Source organism: Spermophilus citellus, assembly GCF_964194105.1.
Source record: "Spermophilus citellus genome assembly, contig: SCAFFOLD_483, whole genome shotgun sequence".
Taxonomy (NCBI): domain Eukaryota; kingdom Metazoa; phylum Chordata; class Mammalia; order Rodentia; family Sciuridae; genus Spermophilus; species Spermophilus citellus.
Genome location: NW_027672852.1, coordinates 17,756 through 35,482, shown reverse-complemented (window position 1 = coordinate 35,482; position 17,727 = coordinate 17,756). Strand labels below are relative to the sequence as shown.

At 41.5% G+C, this 17,727-nt stretch overlaps 1 protein-coding gene across 1 annotated transcript in view; it reads right to left on the bottom strand.

The window, feature by feature from the left end:
* Nucleotides 1–16,241, bottom strand: part of LOC308640526 (zinc finger protein 670-like) — a gene marked incomplete at both ends in the record, with an annotated part of 39,854 nt that extends 23,613 nt beyond the window's left edge. Inside the window, one exon of the mRNA XM_081312400.1 lies at nucleotides 15,984–16,241. Coding sequence (XP_081168526.1) covers nucleotides 15,984–16,241 — 258 coding nt within the window. The remainder of the gene's footprint in view (nucleotides 1–15,983) is intronic.
* Nucleotides 16,242–17,727: the final 1,486 nt, after the last annotated feature.

The window sequence follows — 17,727 nt, the reverse complement described above, 5'->3', positions numbered from 1 at the left end:
GCCTGGCATGCGTGCGGCCCGGGTTCGATCCTCAGCACTACATACAAAGATGTTGTGTCTGCCGAATACTAAAAAATATGTAAAAAAAATCTCTTCTCTCCCTCTAAAAAAACAAAAAACAAAAATGTCACCTTGTCCAAACAACAGCCTTACAAAGTTTTATAACTCTCAAAACAATCTTCTTAATAAACAGCAGGCACTATTTTTCTAAGTCTCACAGCAACAATGAATGTCCAATGATTGTCAAACTCTTCTTAACGGGAGCCAGTTCACTACCATAATGTACAGTCATGAGACACATACCAATGTTGTGCTCAAGAACATTTTGATCAAGGTTGGGCCACATATGCAATGGTTGTCTGGTGAAAGAGATTCATTGTGCCTGTAGCAATGGTGGTGCAAACAAACCTAAGGCAGAAGCTCTTCCAGTGTGTGGTAAAGCAACACGTTTGTAGCCCAGAATTCTGAACTATCCCACACAGTCTGCATGTGAAAGAGGCCACCATTCACATCTGTAAGCATGCTATGATGTCTGCACAGTGATGGAACAGACAAAAAGAAAATGTCCCTGCCACTTACACAGAAGCATACTCAAGGACTGAAACCATACAGAACCACCCCAAACAATGAAGAACCCACAATTACCCTCAGAGACATCAGCCCAACTCTGTCAGGAAAATGATGCAGACAGGAGGGCTTCATAAACCTTCAACCAAACGGGAAGCACACTGAGGTCTCAGGGTCACAGCAACATTCTACAGGACATAAAACACACCCCTACAAGTGCACCACCAGTGAAATCCCATGCACCACCAGTGAAATCTCAAAGAACATGAGAGATAAAGCAGAAATCAGATCAGAAGAAACTGAAAAGCCTCCAGGGAAAGGGACATGAAACACAGGGCTCTGAAAAGATACAGGACAAAGAGGTGACTCAAGAGAAAAGGTGACCATTTTGAAAGAAAAAAATGTAAAAGTCCATCATAGGAAATTCATAGAGAACACCAGAGGTGGCGCTGTATTGGTATCTAAGTCATCCAACGCACATTTCAGAAAAGAACAGATAAAAGCAACCAATGAAACTGCCGCTTAAGAAAACCAGAGAAAGAAGAGCAAGGTAAACCTAAATTAACCACAGGTAGGTTGCCGCAGTCTGGCTGGGCACAATTCAGGAGCCACGTGTCAAAAGAAACGAACTTCATTTTTAGAACCACACATGCCAAACAAAAAAGCTCCTCAGGAAAAACCTTCAGAGACCAACTGCCACCACCAGCTTCCCACAAGCCTCTCAACCTCCCCCACTCCTCCTGCTCTTGAGGCCGATTGGCTGGGTCGCATGGGTGGAGCAAAAAAGTCCACCAATGAGCAGCTCCATAGTCCGAAAGGGCGGGAAAACAGCCCAATGAGCATCACCGCAGAGGAGCCAATCAGCTAGAAGTTGCTGGGGCCGCTGTGAGCCAATCATCAGCTGGCAGTCTGAAAGTTTGCTGGGGCCCCTTCGGCTGTGGCTCTCAACATCTCCCCCTCTCTGTTTAAACAACAAGCATGTGGCTTAGGGACCATGCCTGCCTTAGGTTGTCCAATAGTACATATGGTCCTTACCCGTTATCTTAGGTTGGTACCATTGCAATTGGATCTTACACGTCACTGACTACCAGTCCAGTATACAGCCACACCTGTGGATAGGTCTTTGTACCAGCGGGGGGGTGAGGTTCTTTGCCTCACCTCTGTTGGCACCCAAATTTTAGCTGAACGATCATGACAAGCAGAAGGGAGGAAGATACACCAAGCCAATTGACGGCTCCTTTTGGAAAAATTGTACCACCGATGACATCATCAGCAAAAATACCCCAACACTACCACAAGTCGCTGCACCAACAGATAGTTCACAATGCATACAGGTGAGTTCACAATGCATATAAGTGATACATAGTCCAGGCAAGTTCTGCAAGCAGTTCAGTGATGGCTATTGCAGAAGCTGTAGATTGGTTTTATCTTTGTCTTCACTGGCACTGGGATGAAGATAGGAATTCTGGCAATAATGGCTAAAGAAAAAATTATGTAACATTCCAGAAGGCACTAAAAGAAAACAATTTTCGTAACAATTTACATTATCTTGAAGAGAATTATTAAATATAATGAAAAGGAAAGGTGAAAGTAAACAAACAGATCTGTTAACCTCCTTTTTTGTTCACATATTAAAACAATTCTCAACAGTTGTTTACCCAATTTAAAATAAACCATTTAAATCACGTGAAAAAAAAAAGAATATTGGATCCATTTTTTCATGAGCGCTCATCATTTATGATATATGGATATACGTACATACAAACATACAACATAAAACACAAGTGTGCACACAACTAATAAAATAATTGTAAAGGCCTTAAAACTTTTTACAGGTGAAATCTCCATTGTAATGTTTAAAAACTCTATAGTCAAAAAATAGAACTGATCAGCAAAACATTAACCTAGGTCTGTATGAGCTCAAAAAACAAAATAGAACTTCATGATGTGGGAAAGGGCAATAATAAAATAGATATTGAAAAAAGCATCCTGGTTCTGTCGCAGATGTAAGGGTAGCCAAACTGGAGTTCTGGATATCAGCTGTTATGGATTTGAGCCAAATCATCTTCTTTTTGGTCTATAGAAATCGCTTTAGTTAGGGCTGGGGATGTGGCTCAAGCGGTAACGCGCTCGCCTGGCATGCGTGTGGCCCGGGTTTGATCCTCAGCACCACATACAAAAACAAAAGATGTTATGTCCACCGAGAACTAAAAAATAAATATTAAAAAATTCTCTCTCACTCTCTCTAAAAAAAAAAGAAATCGCTTTAGATAATCTCTCTGGAATCCAAATCGGCTGCTGTTCTCCCTGTGGAAACACATAAACAGACCCCCCGACTCCAGACAATTACTGGGTCAGGACCTTTCCATTGTCCTGTTAGAATATCCTCCCAAAGTACCTTGGGCTTATGTACATTTTTTGGACACATATGCCTTTCTACAGCACTAAGCCCTGATGAATCCAAATTTTAAAAGTTTAGAGTAAAAAGGGTTATTTTAAGTTTAACTTTGGGGAATATATACCCCTTCCCAATTCCTTCTTTTTGCTTTAATAAGTAGATTTTAATAGTTTGATGAGCTCTTTCAACTATGCCTTGTCCCTGTGGATTGTATGGGATTCCTGCTATATGAGTAATGCCAAATGTTGAGCAAAATTGTTTAAAAGAGGTAGAAGTATAACCAGGAGCATTACCTGGTTTTAACAGTTTTGGAACGCCCACAGTGGCAAAATTTTGTAATCAATGAGCTATAACATCTTCAGTTTTTTCTCCGGCATGAAGGGAGCCCACCAAAAATCCAGAAGAAGTATCAACTGTAACATGCAAATATTTTAATTTTTCAAATTCTGGCAAGTGTGTGACGTCCATCTGCCAAATATGGTTAGGTATCAGTCCTCTAGGATTGACTCCAGGATTAACTTGTGGTAAAAAGGTCACACAATTTTGACATTGTTTTATTATTTGTCTAGCTTGTTCCTTAGTTATTTTAAAATGCTTTTGTAAAGTATTAGCATTGACATGGAACCTTTTATGAAAATTTATAGCTTCTTCTAGTGTAGAGAAAATATGTATGTCATGTGTAGTTTTATCTGCTAAGGGCTCCCGGCAATCCTGTATGTGCCCTGAATGGATCTTTTCTGTCCCAGATTAGACTTTGTATAGTGGAAAGCAAAGAGAAAACAGTAGAGGAAGGGGAAATCCTACCAGCATCTTCAAGGGATACTATAGCATTAACTATATACTGATTATCGGAAAATAAATTAAATACAGAATCTTTAAACATCACAAAAGCTTGTAATACTGCATTAAGCTCTACCTTTTGAGCTGATTGTTTGGGTACTAAAAATGTAAAAGTTTGATCAGGTGTAACTATTGCTGCTGTACCATTATTTGACCCATCAGTGAATATATTTGGAGCATTCATGATAGGTGTTTTTCTTGTCATTTTTGGAAAAATTACAGGATGCAATGACCAAAAACACAATAAAGGATTAGATGGTAAGTGGTTATCAAATGAAACATTAGATTTGCACATGATTATTGCCCAAGTATTTAACTCATTAGCTAACTCATCAATTTGATTCATAGTATATGGAGTAATAATTTTATTGTGAGAAATTCCAAACACTCCCTTTGCTGCTTTTATTCCTTTGAGAGTATTAAGTGTCCTACAGCCTCAGGATACCTAGTAAGAATAGTGTTAGTAGAATAGGATAAATGTATCCATAATAATGGACCTTCTTGCCAAAATACTCCTGTAGGAATATTTTTTGTTGGTAGGACAATAAATAATAAAGGCAAACTTATATCAATTCTATCCAAATGCATATTTTCCATATATGTTTCAATGATTTTTAATGCCTTTCTTGCTTCAGGCATTAACATTTGGGGTGAATTTAGATCTGATGGACCTTTTAGGATATCAAATAAAGGTCCCAACTCTCCTGTTGGTATACCTAGATAAGGCCTTATCCAATTTATGACTCCTAATAACTTTTGAAAGTCACTAAGTGATTTGAGTTGATCTACTCCTATTTGAAGTTTTGGTGGACAGACCATGGTTGAGGATAATAGAACTCCTAATTAATTGGAAAATTTAATTGTACTTTATTGCGATCTCTAGATTATAATTTTTTAATAAGTTTGTGAGTGTGGCATAACATTCTAGAAATGTGTTTTTATCTTTGTGTGCTAATAATACATCATCCATATAGTGAAATATTTGTAGTTCAGGATTTTGATTTCTAAGTGGCTGGATTACATTGTTAACATAAATTTGACACATAGTAGGGCTGCTAGCCATCCCTTGAGGGAGTACTTTCCACTCATATCTCTGATCAGGACCTTCATGATTCAGTGCAGGGATAGTAAATGCAAAACGTGGACTATCCTCAAGATGAATTGGAATTTAAAAAAACAATCTTTAATATCTATAACTAAAACATACCAAGTTTTTGGCAAAGCAGACAATTGAGGAATCCCCGACTGAGCAGGTTCCATAATAACCATCTCATTATTAATGGCTCTTAAATCTTGCAATAATCTCCATTTACCAGATTTCATTTTGATGACAAAAATGGGAGTATTATGCAGAGATACAGAAGCTTGTATATGTCCTTCCGCTAATTGTTGTTTGACCAGGTCATGAGCTGCTTGTATCTTTCCTTTAGTCAGGGGCCACTGAGGAACCCATACTGGTCTTTCTGATTTCCAAGTAATTTTTATTGTCTCAGTGGCCCTTTCTGAAAAATCCAACCGATGTCTGTCCTTTCCTTGATCTATTTGTATTGGTGCTGCTATACCTTGTTCTTGTTTTTCTAATATTTTTCCTTTCCTAAAACCTTGTCTAGTCATAATAGTGGGTGCATTTTGGTTGATGTTATTTGTTAATGTCAAACCTAATTGATTTAGGACATCTCGTCCCCATAAATTTACGGGAAGATGATCCAATACATATGGCTGTACAGTTCCTTCACATCCTTCAGGATCCTTCCAAACTAATACCATTGCACTTCTATGGGGATTAGTCACCACTCCTAGGCCTCGAAGCATTTGAGTGGCTTGTTGTAATGGCCAATGTTTTGGCCATTCTTGATGAGAGATGATGCTAAGGTCTGCACCTGTATCCAGTAGCCCATTAAATTCATGTCCTTGAATATTTAGTTTTAGCATGGGACGAGAATCTAAATTTAAAGAAGGCACAGCCCAATCTACACCTGTGGAGCCTAATCCCTTGGAACCTCTTTCTACAGTACGACTGGAAATTTTATCATGTAGGCTGGGTATTATTAGTAACTGTGCTATTCTATCTCCTGGTGAAATTACTGATACACCCTTTGGAGGACTGGCTATAATTTTTATTTCACCTTCATAATCGGGATCAATTACCCCAGGACTTATCATAAATCTTTTTAGAGAAGAAGAGCTGCATCCCAATAATAAGCCTACTGTTCCTTTGGGAAGAGGTCCTTTTACCCCTGTGGGAATGATTTGAACTCCATCTCTGAAGTTAGTACGGATCTGGCGGAGGCGCAGATGTCCAACCCTGCGCTCCCTGTGGTTTGTCTGATGAGGGATCTGATGGAAAATGTGTCCTGGGCACTACCCTGATGGGGTTGCTGGGTTCCTCCAGTGCTCCGTATATTTGTGGTTTTGGGCCCCGGAGCATTGGGTCCCCCTGTCCATTTTTTGACAATGGAGCCCGATGCCTTTCTCCATGATATCATGGATAAACACCTTGTCCTTGTTCATTTTTTGATAATGGAGTACCCTGTATGGTGGTTTGAGAACGGCATTCATTAGCCCAATGTTTCCCTCTATGGCATCATGGGCAAATACCCGGTATTCTACTCCTTTGATACCTAGTTTTGTTAAACCCTCCTCCTATGGGGCAATTCCTTTTAAAATGTCCTGTTTGTTCACAACTGTAGCATGTTCTTGGCCTGGCATCTAAAGCCTGTTTTACTGCAGCTGCCACGACTTGCTCTTGTTCATTAATGTCTCTACATAATTTAATATATGTGTTTAAATCTTCATGTTTCCATGGTCTAATGACTTCTCTGCACCAATGATTTGCTTGCTCATAAGCCAGTTGTTTTATTAATGGCATTGCTTGTTCTGTATTCCCAAAAACTCTGGTAGCTGTTTGAATAAGCCTATCTACAAATTCAGCATAAGGTTATTATCTCCTTGTATTACCTTAGATAATTGACCTTGTAAACCTCCATGCCCTTGTAATGTCTTCCATGCCCTAACCACATCTGCAGCAATTTGTGTGTATACACCAGGATCATATGCAATTTGTTGCTGCTGATCCTCATAAGGTCCCTTTCCTAACAACATACCTAGATTTCTCTGAGGATAACCAGCTGCTGCATTTTGCTAGCCGTCTCCTTGCAAAATTCCTCATTGGCAACCTTCCATAACAGGTATTGTCCTCCATTTAGCACAGCTTTACACATATTTGCCCAATCTGCTGGCGTCATGTTCAAGTTGGTAACGGATTCAACCATGCTTACAGTGAAGGGTGCTTGAGGACCATAGGTTTTTACAGCCTCTTTTAGCTGCTTCACTTTTTTGAAATTTAAAGCATGGTGAATTTGCTGCCCTCCTGCCTCAAATACAGAGCATGTTAATATTTGAGATCCTGTCTCAGGATCCCAACTATCTACTGCGGGGATTGGGGGCCTCCCAGCATATGGAAGTGGCCTTGTTGGTTGGTCACTTACGTCCTCTGGTGATAGAAAGGTATTAGTAGCAGTCTCCTGTAGAGGTGGTGCTGTTGGTTGGACACTTACACCCTCTGGTGATAGAAAGGTGTTAGTAGCAGTCTCCTGTTGTAACTTTCCCCTGATGGCTTTTTCTGCTTTACACTTTCTTTCTCTGACTAGCTTAAGAGGCCTTTGGACTAAGCAAACAAGATACGAACATCCACAATGGCAATGTGCCAACTGGCAGAGTCCCTGGGCTTTTTTCTTCTATTCTTTTTAAATCTTCACCATGATGGTTCCATTGTGATATATTCAACAACTCCTCCTTAAAAAGCCATGGGCTTTTTGTATTGTATCAATGTATGCCCTGACTGCTCTTGATTTTACTGGGATGACTCCTTTTTACTGGGATGCCTCCTTCCTCTAACAATTTACTTAACACTCTTTTGGTTTGTTTTTTACTAATGTCTGATCCCATATTTCTACTATAATACAACCCAACAAGATGACACCAAACAAAACCGAGATAGAATGAAATAAAAATGGAACAACAATAAATCATTATAGCCTTTCTATCCTCATGACATGTGCATCCGTCCTTTCTCCCTATCTGTTCCTCAGATGTAAATAGTTTTTCCTCAGATGTGAGCAGTTTTTCTTCAGTCTCACTCATCTCCAGGGACAGGCAACTTAAAACAAAAGTGAAGCAAAACAAAAGAAGAATCTTAAAATGGCTACCCATCTTCTCACCCTGCCCTCAGGGGCAAGCAGTTTACCTTATCACTTACCCTCAGTCGTTCCCCGTGTGGCCCACCAAATGCTGCAGTCTGGCTGGGCACAATTCAGGAGCCACTTGTCTAAAGAAACAAACTTTATTTTTAGAACCACAAAGGACAAACAAAAAAGCTCCTCAGGAAAAACCTTCAGAGTCCAACTGCCTCCACCGGATACCCACAAGCCTCTCAACCTCCCCCACTCCTCCTGCTCTTGAGGCTGATTGGCTGGGTCGCATGGGCGGAGCCAAAAAGTCCCTGAATGAGCAGCTCCGTAGGCTGAAATTGCGGGCAAACAGCCCAATGAGCATCAACACAGAGGAGCCAATCAGCTAGAAGTTGCCGGGGCCGCTGTGAGCCAATCATCAGCTAGCAGTCTGAAAGTTTGCTGGGGCCCCTTCGGCTGTGGCTCTCAACAGTAGGTAACAGAGAAAGTGTTGATGAAACAACACTCAGGAAATCCGCAGTCTGCAAATCAAGTTCTTCATGAACATCAGCATCACTGATTAACTAGCAAAAGGCTAAGAATACAGAGGACAGGGACTGGGGTTGTGGCTCAGTGGAAGAGTGCTTGCCTAGTGCTTCGGAGAAACTGGGTTCAATCCTCACTGCCACATAAAAAGAAAGAAATTAAAAGTGTAAAATATACAATAATATTAAAGAAAAAAACAACGAGGACTGAAAACCTACTAACAGATTTAAAACTGTCATCGTCAACAATGCATTGGGACTTCAAGATTATCATAAATGTGCTTGACACAAGTTAGACAACTTACAGAAACTGGACCATTTCTTTGAGAGAGACAATCTCCTACAACTTACACACAAGGGGAAATACACAAAACAGATGAGCCCATGGCTGCTGAGAAAAACAGAGTCAGTAACTAATTACTTCCCAAAAAGGCAAGGCCAGGCTCCGACATCTCAAACAGGCTTCCATGAGACACATAAGAACTGCCACCAATTTTCTACTTTGTTTCCAGAACATAGAAGCTGAGTTAACACCTCCTAAGTCTTCCTGAGGCATAAGTTACCATATTATCCAAATTAAAGGGATGAAGAAAAGTATTAAATAGAAAAGAAAACTATGAATGATGCTCATAATCATAAATGCAAAATTTAAACATAAATGCAAAAAAAAAACTGTACAATTAAGTCATCACACTCCAAATGTCTATGCAAATGATGTGAAAATTATGGGCACAGGAACCCTCACTGCAGTGACTACAGCAGCCATATCCAGAACGGCCCAAAACTAGATGCAAGGAAGATGCACATTTCAATACTGAATGGACAAGCTGAAGTTTAACCACACCAAAGAGCATCACCCAGAAAATGAGCTCTGCAGCCTGGAAAGATACAGCACCCTTAAAGGCAGACTGGTAAGTGAGAGAATCCAGTTTGAAATGGCCAAGTGCAGTAAGATTCCAAGTCAAGAACATTCTGGAAAAGACAACATTATAGATGCACTAGCAGAACTGATGGGTGCCAGGGACTTAGGGAGCAGAGAGGGAGGAAGGAATGAGGAGGAGTGATGAACAGGTGGAACACAGGATTCCCAGAGCAGTGAAACTCTTCTGTATGACATTATCTTGTATACGATGTGACACACACAATCACATCACAAGGAAGAGGAACCCTAAAGTAAAGGATGAACTTTGGCTTATCCTAAATGTTGCTTCATCCATTCTCTTTATCAAATGTTCAACACTGGTTTAGTAACTAACAAACACCCTACACCAATGCAATATGTTGAAAACTGTGGAGACTATCAGCTGGAGAGAAGGCGTATTTGATACTATGTGTAATGGCACATTTAATTGTCACCTTGATTGGATTAAAGGATGCCGATGATTAATGAGCTTCAGGGTGTGTTCATGAGGGTGTGTCTACAAATGACGGGCATATGGGATAGTGAGCCAAACTGGAGAACCTCCTTAAGCTAGGCAGCACCATCCAATAGGACGCTGTCTTGGGTGGAACAAAATTCTTCACTCTGCCAAGGTGGACTCTGCCAGTGATTCTCTACTGAGTTTCCAGAATCTTTGGTCTGGACTAAGGCAGCACCATTGATCCCCCTTGTTCTGAGGCTTCAGCCTCTGGGACTCTGCAGCTACTACTTCTCAAGCTCTCCAGCCTGCAGATGGCTACTGTGGACATGCACCTTCGGGTCAAGTAGGCCAATCTAATGAATCCCCTTTGATAATCATACTTCCTCTTAATACTTTTCCTCTAGAGAACACTGACTAAAACTATGTAAGCCTAAAATTGCTCATAAAAACAAAGTTTATCTAATAAAAAGTAAATAAACTAACAAGCCATGAAGTTTAAAACTGTATACACAAGAAACAATATTAATATGCTAAATACCTTTTTCATAATAATGCAAAAATAAAGCAAAGAGAAAGAGTCATAATTATAAATTTAAAAAGTATGAACAAAAGTAAGAAAACTGATTTTCAATACTATTTTCATCTAGAAAGAAATTGAATGATAAGTCTTCAAAACTCATTCCAACTGCTGGTGTAGTGGTGTGAACCTGTAATTTCAGCCTCTAGGGAGGTCAAGGCAGGGAAATGGCAAAAGTTTGAGGCCTGTCTCAGCAACATAGCAAGACACTCAGAAATTTAGTGAGACTGGTCTTCATCAAAAATATCAAGGGGATCTGGGACTGTAGCTGAGTGGCACACCACTTGCTAACATGTGTGAGGCACTGGGTATGATCCTCAGCACCACAGAAAAATAAATAAAATAAAGGTATTCTATCCATCTACAACTATACAAAATAAAAATAAATAAATAAATAAATAAATAAATAAGAAGGGCTGAGGATGTGCTCAGTGGTCAAGTGCCTGTAGGTTTATTCCCCAGTAAAACACCTGCCCACCTCCAGAACGTTGCTCAGAAATTGAAATTCATTTCTGGGAGATAACTAAGCATGAGCAAGTCCATGGCATCAATTCCCAGCACTCAATAAGTAAGCAAATAAATAAACAACAGTCTACAATACTAATTCTCTTGGGCTGGAGAGTAGTGCTTGGTAAAATACATGTAATGAGAGATAAAAATGATTATAATACAAAAGGCACACAATTAGAGGCATAAAAACACAACAAAATCAGTGGAAAGACACCACACTTTCTCACAAAGAAGACTGAATGCTCCCATGATCTAAACTCTCTGAAAAAACACTGAGTGTTTCAGTAAATTCTGTGAAATTTAGGGCATGGTTTACTGTATTTTGAAGGTAAACTTAAGAAAAACTACATCTAAAAATTTAAATAGTTGGGTTGGGATTCTGGCTCAGCAGTAGACTGCTTGCCTAGCACATGAGAGGCCCTAGGTTTGATCCTCAGCACCACATAAAAATAAATAAATAGGTATGGTGTCCAACTACAGCCACAACAAAAAATACTCTTCAAAAAATTGGAAATAGTAAACTCTATCTAAGACCAGGCAAAATGTTGTACAAGACAGAGAGAATAGAGAGCATTTATATTACTCCCAAATTTCGTAAGCTAAAAGGCTAGCTCTCAAAGGGGTGGCCCTACGAGGAGGCAGTTGGGAGGGAACAGGAATTAGGTGACATGGTGAGGGGATCAGCACCCTTATTTAGACACATGGATCTCTCCTTTGCAGGAAACAGGTGTCATTTACTCTTTCACTGATATTCAGTGATTAAATGATTACAGTTGGGTATTCAAGCTACTGCCAAAATTGTCCTTAAAATTTACAATGAAGACGGGTGTGATGGTGCATACCTGTAACCCCAGCGGTTCAGGAGTCTGAGGCCCTAGAAGATGTAGCAAGACTCTGTCTCAAAACAAATAATCTAAAAGGGGCTTGTGGTTAAGCACCTCTGGGTTCCATTCCTGATAACAAAAAACCACACAGTTAGCATGAACCTGCCAAGTTCAGAAACAACAGTGAAAAACTGTCGTCCTTTGTCAAATTCATCACCTTGTGAAGGACAGACACAAGTTTCCATGAAATCACATTCATAAATTTATCCACCACTATTTTTGTAGAATTGGACTCAAATTCTGCAGCAATAATGCAAGACAGAGTTTCTCTGTATCTTACGTGGTATTTTGGAATCGAGGGTTGGATTTCAATTTGAAACCACTGAAAAGACAAATCTGAATCTTACAAACTTTCTACACATGCTCAGGGGTAGCAAAAGATAAATTAGTCATTTAGATGTTTTCTTTTTCTATTTTTTCTTTTTTGTTTGATGCCTCCGAGATTAAACCCAGAGATATTACTACTGAGCCACATCCCCAATCATTTTTATATTTTATTTTGAGACGCAGTCTCACCAGGTTGCATAAGGCCTCGCTAAGTTGCTAAGGCTGTCCTCAAATTTGCAACACTCCTGTCTCAGCCTCTGGAGCAGGAAGGATCACAGGTGTGCACCACTGTATCTGGCTGTAAGCTGGGATTTTTAACAAAAAAAAAAAAAAAAAGGTGGATTTTAACCCAACTCTCTCTTGCTTCTTTAATAATAGTCCATCCCATTTGGCTCTGAATAAATAAACCAGGGCCTCAGATAAGTGAGCATATCATTTCAAAGTGATACACAGAAAGCTTTGGTGCTGAGGGAGAACAGATGTGTCAGGCTAAAGGGGCAGGGAAGGTCTCTGACAGCTGGGACATGCTTCCTCCTGGTCTTGCTCATGGAGAGCATCCAGGATCACCCTCCCAGGCACCTGGACCATGACTCCAGTCTATGAGGCTTTTCAGGTTTGCACAGCTCTGCACTGGGGTGGGTGGTCCTTATGCTCCAGGAGAGGTTTTGCTCCTTCACACCATGAGAGACTAAAAGGGCAGGAGACACTGCTCACCTTGACCCTCAGCACCAGCATCCACAGGCCGACTGTCCACCTGTCTCCAAATAATGGGAACAGAGCTTGGGGAAAACAAGATCCCACGGAAATAGCTGTTTAGATGAGGCCTTTTTCAGGAGATTCCTTAGCCCAGGGGCCCCAGCAGCTTCCCTGAGAGCCTGCCCCCCACACATCAGGCTGCCCTCTAGGGGGAGCTGACCCAGGGCCTGAAATTCTGTTCACCCTGCAAGGCACAGGGCAGTTGTGGGCACTCTGTGGCAGCTCCAGGAGAGGACAGTGGCTGAGGACATGGGACTTTGGGAGGTGTCCAAAGGGAACCTCTGCCCAAGAAATCTGACATGGTGTCTACACCTAAGGAAGATCAAAGAAAAAGCACAAGATTTTTACAGCTGTGAACTCAAGTTCTCTATACAGTTGCATCTACATCAAAGAACCTTCAGAGTACTTGACTTTGGCTAACTAGACGACCACCATGAGTGTAGAAAGGCAGGGTTCTGTATGGAGAGCAAACATTATCTTTAATAGCCAATCATCTTAATTTCTGTATCAGACCACAATCTCAAAACTTCTCAGAATATATCACTCACCTTACCAGACGTCTCCAAAATCTACCAAAGCTCACAATGCAGTAACAGACATACAGAAGAAATTTTCTTTGTTTTTTCTGTACCCCACCAATCTGATGTCCCTACCAATGCAATTGGTTAATGCACTGATACACAGTTTCTTTTATAAAAGTTCATGGAGGCCAGGCACAGTGGCACACAACTGTAATCCCAGCAGCTTGAGAGGCTAAGATAGGAGGATTGCTAAATTCAAAGCCAGACTCAGCAACTTAGTGAGATCATGTCTGAAAATATAATATAAAAAGGGCTGGGGATGTGGCTCAGTGATTAAGTGCCCCTGGGTTCAATCCCTTGTATGAGGAAGAAAGGAAGGAAGGAAGGAAGGAAGGGAGGGAGGGAGGGAGGGAGGGAGGAAGGGGAAGAAAGGAAGGAAGGAAGGAAGGGAGGAAGGAAGGAAGGAAGGAAAGAACATAAAGAAGAAAAAGAAAGAAAAAAAGTGATGTAATCTCTTCCAGAGAGGGACACACACATCATTCAGGGTAACTTGAATCCATGTTCCTTAGTATGATAATTAATATTTGGGTTAAAATGAACTATTTTCTGTAGCTGGGGTTGTTGATGCCTTTAAACCCAATAGACTGGGAAGCTGAGGCAGAAGGATCACAACTTTCAGGCCAGGCTGGGCACCATAGCCAGATCCTTTCTGAAAATCATACTGAAAAGAGCTGGGGATGAAGGACAGTCAAGGAATCAGACATTAATATAGTGGCATCCCCTTTTTTCACAGAAAATTTTAACTGGGTTTCTCCAGAAATCTTCACCATGGCTAATTTTAACTGTCAACAAAAGAGTGTCCACAAAAAAGTTCAGTGTAGATAAACTTCATATTTTTGTGTTGCCCTATTTTACTGGGCTGCTAGTCTGGAAGAAATCAGCACTCCAGGTGCTGGACTCCCCCTTACTAGTTTTTTACACACTTGTATCCAGTATAGTAGTTTGTAGAAATGTGCAAACAAGGCCTCTGGCCTTGAGCTGGGTTTCAGAGAAGTCACAAACTGGGCTCCATGGTAACAGCTGGTGGGGGAGGAAAGAAAGGGGAGAAGCTCTCCCCTCCTCAGGTGCTGTCCTTGAAGGGTTAACTTGGCCAGAACAGAGAAAGAAAAAGCTGCTTTTATGTGTGTGATGTGACAACTTGACTATGGTGACTCCACTTAGTGAACTCAGCCATGACACTCAAAAAGCTCATGACTGGGGCAGTTTGTAATCTTTTATTCATGAAAATTCCCCAAGAACACAGAATGACCTATGAGGCCAACTGGAGACTAACTGACCACAACTTTCAGGCTTGCTTATGTTGCCTGAACCCCCAAACTTCCCTTTTGTGGTTTTTGTGCTTAAATATGGAGCCAACTAAAGGCAGGGGCACCACTCTGACCATCTCATTCTTTCAAGAGCAGAGTTTCTGACACTGGCCAGCAATAAAGGCTTAACTGGAATGAGACTGTGTGGTCTGAGAGTTATTTGTGGGTCCCGGTATTACAATGTGAAATCTGAGCCCCCTCCCCTTACATGCTGGGTATAAAATTCTGAAACCACCTGAACTCGGGGTTCAGGGGATGGATGGATTGATTACAGCAAAAACAGTGCCCTCTGAGACTGGCTGCAGCCAGATAAAACTGTTTAAAGCTACCTTCAGTGCCTTGCCTCCTTTGTCCCTACATCATTATTACCCTGTGTGCTTACCTAACTACAGGACTGGTGTGACTCTACATCATGGACCCTCAGAAAACGGAGCAGTTATACTGTATTGATGTAGCCCAGGATTCCGTATCCCTGGGATCTATAAACAACCCCCTTATTCCCTTTAGAGCAGTTATTCTGACCAAACACAAGGAAGTGTTAAGTGATTATTCTTTCCCCTCAAGGATAATATTCACAAATAGAAAACAAATGCTTTCAAAAGTGTTGTTCTTGCCAGGGACATTGGCACAGGCCTGTAACCCCAGTTAAGCGGGAGGCTGAAGCAGGAGGATCACAAATTGGAGGCCAGCCCAGATTCCAACACAAGGGGAAGGGAGGAAGGGAGAGGAGAAGGGAGGGGGGAAGGAAGATTGATTTATTCTTTCCAATATTTCACTAAGCGATAATGACAATTAGCAGACTGTGTCTATTTGAAACGAGTGGGAAGAAGGAATGTCTGGCTGAGCTGCGAGGTGGAGGGAAGGTGGCCTTTTAGAAGGCAGGAGGCGCCTGCAATATGGAGGACCTCCACTGGGTGGAGCTCCACTGAAAGAAGGAAGGTGCATTTATGGTCCTGCTTCCTACACGTTGGGAAAAGTGAGTGTGGGCCACAGGTAGGGATCAAAGGGGACACCTGGGACCTGAGCCTCCCTTCCTAACCCAGGGAACCAGGGGACAGGGCCCAGGGCCACCCGACAGCAGCGACTCCCCGCGCCACTCAGCTGCTCACCGCCCGCCGGGCTCCAAGGCAAGTGCTGACCGCCTACCTTCAGCGAACTCACCATTTTTGGCTTCTCTGGTGACCTGGCGTCCACTGGAGGAACCTCCGGGCACCCGAGATCCCCGAGAACACTGGCAGCGCAGTCACCTGGGTCCCTGGAGCAGAGAACACGGGGGCCTGGAGCAGGAGTAGCCCAGTCGGTGAGGAAGAAAAGCCCGCAAGCTTGCGGAAGCCCGCCCTTCCCCTCCCTCTGCGCACTGATTGGACAGTTTCCCCCAGCGACCCGGATGGATGGCCTCCAGGCCCGCCTCTGGATCATGACTGACAGGTAACATCATCCAATCACAGGCTGAAATTGGGTAGAGTGACAGATTCGTGGCCCCAGCCCTTTTCAGGAGGAGCTTCCAGGCTGTGCTGGGAACTAATCCAAGTAGGAAGCCTTGGCTAGGCCTCTGCGACAGAGGTGACACAGGCCGCTGTGCTTTCTGAACAAGGCAAGGCCCTGGGTTTAACCTCAGCACAAAAACAAAGCACAGCTTCTCCTGGAGGCTGAGGCTGGAGGAGCCCAAGGTCAGGTCAGCACCTGCAAACAGTGAGACCCTGTCTTCAAATAAAATGAAAAGGGTGGGGATGGAGCTCAGAGGTCGGGGTCAAGCCCCATTGGGTTTATTCCCCAGTACCTTAAAAAAGAAAGAATGATATTTTATTATATATTATATATAATATATATTTTATATATTTTTTGTATATATAAAATATATATCATATATTTTTATAAAATATATATATAATATATTATATATTTTTATATATAAAATATGTATTTTATATAATATATTCTATATATAAAATAGATATTTCATACAATATAGTTCATATATATATAATATATATAGATATATAAAATATATATAATATATATATATATTTCTCACACTAAGTACATCTAATCAGAATATTATCTATAATATATTATATATATATATATATATATATATATATATATATATATATATATATATATATTCCCCCAGCTGATGCGACCTCAAGTGACTTAGAAAGACACAGTCTCCAAATTTTTGAAACACTTTTTAAAGATATCATATATATGACCCATATATAATATCTAAAAATGAAAACAATTTGAAAACTATTTAGTAATTCTCCTCACCTCCTGCCCTCTGTTGCTTTGAGGAGGCTCCTGATCTATGAAAGGAAGCAACTGGGGTTGGCTCTGATGCCCAAGGCTCCCTCCCCAGCAGAAAGGGTGGGGGAGGAAGGAAGGCAATCCTCTAGGGCAGCAATGTGCTGTGGAAATAAAATGGGTGCTTTGGGCTTAGTGTCGATGTTCTACTTCGACTGTTAGGAAGTCTTCTGCAGAGACGTGACTCTGGTGACCCCACAGGTCTGGTCAGGTGTTCACCCAAAACCAAACAGAAAAGGTTATGATGCAAAGCAGGAAAGAAACTTTTACCAGTGCAGCTACACCAGGAAGACAAGGAAACCCTGTCCTTACCCTGTCTTCAGATGCTGACAAGGACTTTGAGGTTTTGTAGAATGGGTAATCATAGGCATGTATGGATAGGGGAAATTGATTCTAGGATTTAGTATTATCTGTAGGATTTAAGGTTAAAGCATCTGTGGTCTTATAACTTGTCTGTGAGCTCACGCTCACTTGCCCCCTGGATGCATGTCACTCTATTGCAAAGACTGACCTCACTTTGTCAGGAGGAAGTCCCCCTCCAGTGTATTCTTTCCATGTCAAGGTTTTCAATAAAAGCCACAAGCCCTAGGAAGCAACATAC